The sequence below is a fragment of the Limulus polyphemus genome, unplaced genomic scaffold (genome assembly GCF_000517525.1).
Source record: "Limulus polyphemus unplaced genomic scaffold, Limulus_polyphemus-2.1.2 Scaffold439, whole genome shotgun sequence".
NCBI lineage: Eukaryota > Metazoa > Arthropoda > Merostomata > Xiphosura > Limulidae > Limulus > Limulus polyphemus.
In genome coordinates, this window is record NW_013666049.1 from 317,324 (window position 1) to 327,392 (window position 10,069).

General features: G+C 31.5%; 1 protein-coding gene across 5 annotated transcripts in view; it reads left to right on the forward strand.

The window, feature by feature from the left end:
* The window catches only part of LOC106458284 (host cell factor 1-like), a 100,412-nt gene that overhangs the window by 78,371 nt on the left and 11,972 nt on the right, over positions 1-10,069 (forward strand). For all 5 annotated transcript variants that reach the window (XM_022384452.1, XM_013917776.2, XM_022384456.1 and 2 more), the window contains 3 exons: positions 2,850-3,089; positions 5,793-6,215; positions 9,340-9,512. In XM_022384452.1, coding sequence (XP_022240160.1) covers positions 2,850-3,089; positions 5,793-6,215; positions 9,340-9,512 — 836 coding nt within the window. The remainder of the gene's footprint in view (positions 1-2,849; positions 3,090-5,792; positions 6,216-9,339; positions 9,513-10,069) is intronic.

Below are 10,069 nucleotides of genomic sequence, written 5' to 3' on the forward strand. Positions count from 1 at the left end.
TAGATTTTTATGTTAATATATCATTTTATGCTACTGGATTCTATTTTGCAGGGGCTGAAAGGCCAGTCAGTAATTTTCTTTCAGTTATTTATTTAGTAAGCATAAAATATTATTAAAGGAGTTAAAAACCTTGATCTGGTCTATTCTTCTGGTTAAATCAGTTTGAAGGATTAATACTTTATCAGCAAAAACAATATACATAAATCAGATTTATTGAGAACATTGTAAAGAAAGTGTCAGTAAATGCTACGTACAATATTCACCAGTTAAGTGTTCAGAATTGAATGCAAACATTGATGATCATTGTTTCCTGAATTCATGCAAATGTGTAAGATAGTAAAAAATTGTAAGATGAAAATCCCATGTACAAAGTAAGGTTTCACTAACATCATTAGCATGATCTTATTTAGAGAAATGGTCTGTAGTAAAATATTTCTTTTACAACAGTTTTCCTTTTACCAGAAATTGTTAAAAAAATGTAGCAGAAAAATGTGTTTTGTGGTTTTATTTTTTTCTTCTGGCAGCTAAAAATGAACTGTTTTTAACATTAATTATAAGATAATCTACTTTGAAACAATGCTCTATCAAAAATATTCCAGTATGTATTCATGGGGTGGTGGCTTCCAATGATCACTGTGCAGTGTAGCATTGCTCTTGGCTTGAATACGTGTACAATACATACTTTCCAACTAGGATCCAAAAGTTCTGGTTCAAGTTGCCTCCATTAAAACTTATGCCGGCTCTTGCCAGTATTGCTTTTGATAAAGCATGCTATGTGACAACATTCATCTGGTATATGCAAGTCTTGGTTTTACAAATTTAAAACATACAGTTATGCTTTGATACATTTCCAATATGTATTTAAATCCCTATTGTAGTTCAGTGGACTAAAAAATTTAGTGAGTGTTCTACTTCAAAAGTGCATCATTTGATAAAATGTTAAATCCATACTCTTTATTTTCGTTCAATGTACTATGGGGATTTAACAAAGGAAAGCCTGTAAAGTACCAGATAGTGCAGTGTGCATTTATTTGAAAAAATATACACAGTGAAATTTATATTCAAGAATTACTGTTTGAAATTTAAGTACAATTAAGGAAAAAATGAAAATATTACAGCTTAAATATAAATCTGTAAAAGTATGTTTCAAGAGTTTAGTTCAGTCAGATGTGTTTGTGGTCAACTACTGGCTGTATATTAGGATTACCATTCTTATAAGTGATAACAGTAGAGGACAACTTTGTTGGGGTGTTTCAACTTGCTCCATTGATTCTTAGCATCATTACAGAAGGCATCTTAGCTCATTGCTGGTGAATAAGTGTTAATTAATTGAATGTGCACAGGTTTGGTCCATTGGACTGACTCTGTATAGGAGAAGGAATGTGGACTATAGAATTTACTACATGTATCTGTATTTTGGTTATTAATCTTTTCAGTTTAGCAAACAATGAGCTTGGCCAGTTGATGATGACAGGAAGGCTCTGATTTAATCTTTTGAACTAACTGTTAAGTGATAACCAGAATGTTCTTTAAGGCTTAAATGTGGATGCTGGGTGAAGTGGGAGTTGCATACAGTTTGCCTATCCTAAGACTTTCAAATAGTCACAATGATATAGAACACACTGCACAGACCTAACAGATGATCAGTTATATGTTGCCACATTGGAAACAGTAAAGTAATTGTAAATCATAGTAAAAATGTAAAAGTAAAAATGGTAATTTATTATCAGTAGGTATAACAAAAAAAAATTGACAATAGAGATTAATGTTAAAATAATTTATGAACTATTGATGGGAATTTTTTGCTTTTTTAATATCATTCAAAATAGGAGAATATCATAGAGTGAATAAACAACAGTGACAAAAAGAATGTATGCTTTGGTTTTTGTAATCATTAAGAAGTATGATTGAAGATTCTCAATTTTAGTGATTATTTTTTAAGTTTTATGAAAGAAGTAGAAAAAAATGTGTTTGTACTTTAGAGAATCACTAATACATTATTTTTACTTGTAATTATATAAGCATGTATTAGATATGGAAAGACATGGCGTGCTTTATTTATACTTCGGATTGTATTGCAACAGATGGGTATCAAGTATTTGTATATGCTATTTTTTACAACTAATTTCATGGTTAGTACATACTTTATTCTTTTTTCAGCATGTGTAAATATTGACCTACCACATAATAAACAGCATGTGCTCCCATGGTGTTAGGTTTAAGATATCTTTTAACTAAACTTTTTAACCTGTCCAAAACATTTATGTACAGGCTTTTTGTCTGACATTCCATCGGCTGGTGCTAGAGCCGGATAGTTACATTTAACTAATTGATTAATCTCACATAATACTTGTAATAATCAATAATAGTAGTAATTGGAACACTAGTTTTGATTAGTTGATTATTTTTGTAAGTTGTGACACCTTTATTAAGCTGAACAATGTAGAATTAATCCAAAATGATAATGAAAAGTCATATTGGCAGTTATTACTTTGACAGTTGGAATAATAAACGGTAATAATCGGAAACACAAATTTTGAATAGATGATTATTTTTGTGGCATTAATCGATTTAATCCTACTTTTGAATAATTGTTTATGTAACATGAACTTATCACTGTCATAGATAATTTTGTATTGTGATAAATTTCAGTTTCTCTGAAATAGTTGTCAGTTAAATAGACATTTTCTTTAACCAGCATCTCTTACTTGCAGACTTGAATTGTTCATAAAAGCTTCTGTATATTTTGAAGTATATCTTAACGGTTTAATGAGAACAATGTATAGAGTACTTTTGAGTACTAGAACAGTCTTTTGATAAAGGAGATGTTCTTTTTTTGGTTATTACAGCTCAAAATGTTACAGATTCTGAAACACAGGGTAGTATACAATCACAACTCACCCTAGAACGTCCTGGAGCAATGCCACCAGCCCAGATGTGTGCAGATGATCCAGAGGAACCAACTGTGGGCTCAACAGAAACAAATATCTCCTCACAAGAAGCTAAGGTTTCTTTGTCAACCTCACAAGCTAACTCTGAAACTGAGATGGAAGTTGACTCAACTACACAAACGAGTGCAGAAAATTTAGGTTAGATTTATATTTACTTGCATAATATATTGTTTTACATAGTGATATTTTGTGTGTGAACTAAAAAAAAGAATGGAATATTGTTGGTATATAATCCAGCCAATTTATTTAAGGTCTTGAGAAAGGATTAAAAGGAGCTATTTCTTCATCATTTGGGTATGACAGACAAAAGATGATTATAAATACAATAGTACATGTTTTTTAGCCACAAACCTGAAATGAGTGTGCTAGGACTTTGTCTTTGAAAACATCATCAGTCTTGTAACATTCTATCATTTAGTAACATGGAATATGTATCTTGCCAGTTGAAACTACTTTATATCATGTGAGAAAATTGTTATTTTGATTTTCAAGTTCTTATTTTGTGGAAATTACAGAGTATAGAACGGTTGTGTATGCTTATTGGTATCATCATTTTACCCTCTTTTGGAAGTTAATTGTAAAGTCACATTTTACTGGTATTGATTTCCTCTTATTTTGACTTGAAATAATCAGGCATCTAATGTCTAGTCTTCCTTGGCTCAAATAACAGATGTTTTAGACTATTTTTCTTTACTTGAATGAAATGAATCAAGCTTACAGTGGGAAATGCAGAGTCTTGTGGTTTAAAATCAGCTTCAGTTTAGCATTCAACAGACTTTCTTAAATCCTTAATTCTACCCATCTTCAGCTTCTCTAACTTACACAAAGTTTAGCAATGGTTGACCAGTGGTCTAGAAGTGGTGGATTCTAAATCTTCCCCAACACAGCAAGGGCATGAGAATTTGTAGTTCATGAATCACTGTATATTCTTAGGAATGAAATCTGTAAGGTAAATTAAATTAAATTACTTATTCTTACAGCAGACTGAAAAAAAATCCTACTTGTGTCTGTAAATAAACCCTGCATAGGATAGAAACAAAAGTCTTTTTGACATTTCTTATAGACCAATATACTATCACATTATTATATACATTTCTTTGGAGTGTCAAACTTTTGAAATTTAGTTGGTAGCCAGTTTATTCAACATTTCAATGATCTACTGTCATCAAAACATGTTCAATTCATTAAGTTTAGAAAAATTTCTTAATGAAAGTTATTTGCATAAAAAAAAAGTTATTTCATGATCCTGTAAACATGACTGTCAAGAAAAAGCACTGTGTTGAATTTGAATGCTGTAGAAACAGAAGTGTCACAATGAGCATGAAACCCTAATTATAGACACACAACTGTCAATGATTAGAAATGCTAGCATTCAAAACTGTTGGTTTTGCAAGACAGTATGGTTTGAAAGTTTTGTGCAAACCTTACATTATTCCAAGCCAACCAGTTTAATTGCTTAGTAAGCACTTTTTTGATATATGTATATTTTGTCTTCCTATAACTGTAAGAAGTCTTTTTATAAGTTTGGTTTTTGTTGAATTTCAGGATGTTATGCTATTCATTAGCACTTGGTTAACCTTTCTGATATAATTAATTTTGTTTAGTATTACAGTGTGTTAATTTTCAAAGGTTGATAAGAGCTTTATAGTCTTCTTGAGATAAATTATAAGGCTTTTTTCCCGAAATTATTATTGTAGAAAGGAAGACAAGGCATGACTAATGACATGAATTCTCACTGTTATTACAAGTCTCATTAGTGAAAGAAGGCACAGAATGTTATTAGTACTTTTGATACAATAAAACTGTTGAATTTTACACATGAAAATTAATAGCATTGTATGGGTAAAGGTTTCTTGAATACTGGATTTAAAATCATTTCTAATGTCTAATAGCTTTTTTTAAATTACTGAAGGCTCTGATCCCAAGTTTTCATAATCTCATCTGGCACTTAGGATTTATTTAAGTGCTTCTGTGGGTCAAAATAAGATATTACTTAAAGAAATGTAGACCAGATATTCTTCATATTTCACTGTTATTACTCTTTATAGTCATAATAATAAAGAAATTTGATAGTGAGTATCATTTAAGTTAAAAATAAAACACTGTTGGTCTTCAAATTCAATGAAAAATCTGGTTTTTAATGGGTTTTTTCAATGCTTGAAACAGTTTGTACATAACTGTTTATAAGCTTGGAGCTTACAATTGTTTTTTATTATAACTAGCTGATGGTACCCACTAAGGAAGCAAAAAATTGCATAAAGGATAATGTTCCCTTTCCTTCTTTCTTTTTCTTTTTACTAAATACTTAATGATTTCAATCGATGCTAATTGCATACCCTGCTTTGTGGAAGGTAGTAATTGGCTAACTTAGCTGCTTAAGTAATTGTGTCTTAAATTCAAAGTCAAAAGTCTATAAAAGAAATGGAAATGTGCCCTTTTTCTTGTTTTTTTTTTACCAATCACACACACTTCTTGGGCAATAATCCTACACCAAAGTAACCTGTGTACATTGTCAGACAGTTTCCAGTTGCCATTGAAAAAGATTATGGGGATTGAGCCAGCTGACTCTGGGTGATTGATGTTAACACACACACACACACACACACACACACATACATATAATGGATCATCATTATAGTAAAATGGTACATTGTTTTTGAATTGTGTATTGAAACTCCATAATTGTGTTATACCATTGTTTGTTCTTCCATAGAAGTGCATTTGATACATATAATTTTTAAATGTTGGACATGGACAAAATATTTGTTTTCAAGTTCAGTGTATTTTCTATAAAAACTATATAGTATAAATTAGAGGAATCTCCCTGTCTCTGTTTTATAGGTTCTGGTAATTCTGTTTCTGAATCCTCTCAGCCTATGGACACCTCAGAAGCAATTTTATCAAAAACTCAAACTTCATACAAAGATCATTCAGAAATCTCAAACATTGCAAGTGTACAGTCAACTTCTGTAACTCTCTCTTTACAACCAACCCCTGTAGCCTCAACTACAACAACTGTTACACAGTCTGAAGTAACCTCTACTCCAGTGTTGTGTACCCCACATTTGTCTGCTGATAGTGGTACCTCATCTATATCCAACATAGCATCAGCCTCAACAGATAACAATACAGTGTCATCTGCTATGGCCTTGCACACTAAAGTAGCCAATGTGTCTGGTAAATCTTCAACAGTTAGTTCATCTACCATATCCATGTGTTTAACTGAAGAGAAAACCTCAGAACCAGCAGTTATGGATGCCTCTGGTTAGTAATGAGCTAATGATAAATGACTAAGTTGAAGCTTTAACATTCTGAATTCAAATCTTTGAAAGTATATTGCAGTAGTGACATTCAGCTCTGCTAATCTTTTCAAGTTATATACAACTGTGTAATTTCGGTTCTTTGTGTTGCTTGTTGTTTTTTAAGTGACTTACATATTTGGCAGCTAAATTACTCAAAACAGTTTCCAGCTGGGCATGCATAAAGCTTATAGATGAATAGGCTAGTACACAATAAAATCATACTTCAGATTAATGTTAAACTATCTCAGAGAAGAAAAACAAGATATTATCAGTGGCCTTTCAACAATGGTGTTATGCTACATTTTAAGTTATTCTTAGAATTTATGTATGAACGTTATGATATGTCAACTACACTACATCTATTATATTGAGTGCCGACAAGGCTTTTTCCCCCAAGTTAAGTATTTTTAGTGTGTCTGGATTTGCATCTTTTAGTTGGATATTCTTATAAAAATGTAAAAATAAATTGAAAAAAGAAAATATAACTGAAGTTAAGTACTGGAAGCAGAACTGCTAAAAAGTAGCACCCAGAAAAGTAAAATAGAGATATGTCTTAACTATTGGAACAAAATTGGTGACAAAAATGTATTAGAAGTTTAGAGAGGCCAAAATTTGTGAGAGAATGCAACATGTCTCTACCATGCAATTCCAACATGGCCAACTTAGACTCCAGAAAAATTGTGAAAATGAGAAAAATGAAAAACTGTCTATATCACTGTGTGGGACCTACATGAAGGTATGTCTGTATAAAATCCCATGTAAGTTGGTTGACATACACATGAATAGTTCATGAAAACCCCAACTTGTGCTTTCCTTGCTGAAAAATTTAGCAAAAGGCAAAAATTCCAAAATTGTTTTTATGTCTGCGAAGAATATTTTTGTGCTCAATCCCACGCAAGTTGATCAAAATATGGCAAAGTAATTGACCAAAACCCCTAAGATTTATTTAACCTTTTGGTCCCCCTTAAAATGACCAAAAAATGGGCATATCCCACATTTTTGTATTATGTGTGGGGCTTGTGAAAAAGTATATCTGTACCAAATCCCATGTAAATTGGGCAAAATATGGTGGAGTAATAGCAAAAAAAAACCCTTAAATCTATGCTTTTTGTAGCATCTTCTCCCCTTCCCCCATAATTGTTAAAAATTATAAAAAAAAACCAAAATGATAACTGGGCATATTCGACCAAGGTATAACACTACTAAGTTTCAAGTCAATCTGCCAGGAAATGAAGTGTTTTGAAGAAGAAGAAAGTATAGAAAAACAGTATTTCTCTCTGCAGAGACATAAATATAAAACTTAAGTGAGTAAAGTCGTTCCTTTGAAATTACACTTAAGTTTCAGCCAACATGTTTAGCTTTTTTAAAATTTAAAAGGAAAAATAATGTATAATTTAGCTTGCAGCTGTAAGCATGAAATGAGTACTAGTTTTATGCTTAGAGTTGTATAGGGCATGTCTCTTAAAATGGAAGAAGATTGATAACAAATGTTCATATACTAATTAGAATATATAACATATATTCATGTACTAATTACAATATTTTGAGCTGTAAATTAGGCTTAATGTTTGCATTTTTGTGATTATTTAATCATTAATGCATAAAGATGGTGTAAAATATTATTTCTTATGAATTTTGATGTACACATATGGCTGCTTGACAACTAGAAGGTCATTATAATCTTGCCAAGTAATAACATGCACCAACTCATAATTATTACTCAATTAGCTTTTATTCTAATGTCATGAAAATTCTGAAATTTTATAAGAAGAATTTCAGTGCTAGAAATCCTGGAAAATCCATGGTGTTTATCAAGAGGGCCTGTAAAACTACTTGAAAGTCTACCCTCGTTGATCCCACATCCTCTGTTTTTATTGGGTTTGTCTCATTCTTGTGAAAACAATTTCTAGAAAATGTTACTAGTAGAATGGGAAGTACACTAACTTGACAACATTAATCAGTAATGTGAACAACAATCTGAGAGTGGTCTCAGTAACAAGATGAGTATGAATCTTTGCTTTGTTGCCATGGTGATGTATTTTCAACAGCCAGTTAGGTTCAAGTTGGCTTGTCCTATTGGCAAGTTGAAATCTTCAATAAATATTATTTATTTTGGTTACATGATAGAGCTGTTTTTAGCTTCAGCCAAAGCAAAATACTTGGGAGAATAATTAAACTTCATTAAACTGAAGTTGGAAAAAATTGAAGTACACATGGAGAACTGTAAATGATGAAAATAATTTATTTGTGCTTTGTTTATTGACACTCAGTGGTCATTTAGAAGTCCTGAAATTTTTCTCATTACCCCATGTGAACCACGAGTAAGCATGTTAATTTTTTTATGTGATTAACGGTTATCTGTTTATATTCCTAAAATGTTTTTTGATTTCCAGTTCTCATTGGTCACTTTTAATATAAAAGTATTACATACTAAATATCACTTAATATTTTCTGAAGAGGAAAGCACATCAATATGATATTTAAGAAATTAACATCATGTACAGGAGAAATTCAGAAATAATATCCAAACACCAAAAAACACTCCTCATCAGTGAAACTAGTCTGGCTCACAGACACACCCCCAATGAAAGAATATACCATTCCAGGCTTTTACTTGTTGTTAAACTTGTAATTTATGTAAAGTTCAGGCAATAAAGGGAATACATATATATCCAATGATAATGGGAACAACAGTTTATATACATTAAGTCTGGCTTGAGCTGAGGAATAAAATGTTCTTGTGTCTTACTGAGTTAAAGATTTTAAGGCTGTGTAGAGACTAAAAAACTAGTTATGCTCATGACTGTAGTGACAAGTGGTGTCTTATCATAAACTTATAATGTTGTACATACAGATGACTTTCTGGACCATTTGCCTCAACATCTTTGCACTTATATTTGATCATTGAAAATTAACTATATGTCCAATGAAGAAATTAGGAGTTAAAGCATTTATAATATAGTTAATGTTAATAACCTGATTATATATTACTATGTCAGCCACTGTTGGATTGTTGAATATTTACTATAATGTAATAGAATTGATTTTATTACTGTGTTAAACCCAAACAATGATCTTTTCTTAAGATCCTCTTGCAACACTTGCTAGTGCTGCCATCTCATCTGCCAGCGATATGGCTGAAGCTGAAGATGCACCTGTTAAACACGAATCAACAAAAGACGAGTCTTCTGATAATACCAACTTATCTATTGAATCTTCAACTCCAGTTGTTAAATCAGAACCCCTTGAAGATAAAGTGGTAAGTTAATCTGACTATAGAATCTAAACAGTATCAGTAGGTAGATAGAATTGCATTTTTGTTGGGTATTTAATTGTCTTTTAGGTATGAAACTCGGCTTCCATCTTCTACAAAACTGGATATGTTCTTAGCAAGTTTCCTAGAATTTTTAGTAATAAGTTATGCAGAACAAAAAGTTTCTTTTTAGGAAGTTTTCAAAACATTATCTTAAGTAAATATATAATCTTTTTCTTGTAATTAAAAATCAAGAAAACAGGCCCAAGTAAAGGGTAGGTATTAGTGTTTAATTCTTGGATGAACTTAGTACTCCTTCCAGGAATGTCGAGAGCCAGCACGGCCCCCGGGGCAAACATCCTCGCCAGGCCCCCTTTCTCTCTCTCTCTTTTTTTAACATTTTCAAGAATTTATTAAAGAGAAGATCCTAAATTAGGACAGCAACGAGCTCATAAACCAGACAAAATCATAGAAGCAGCCGTTTTTATCTTGCAGTATAAGCAGAAAAACTTTAATGAAGTAACAACAAATATCTATTAAATCTATAAAGTAACAAATACATG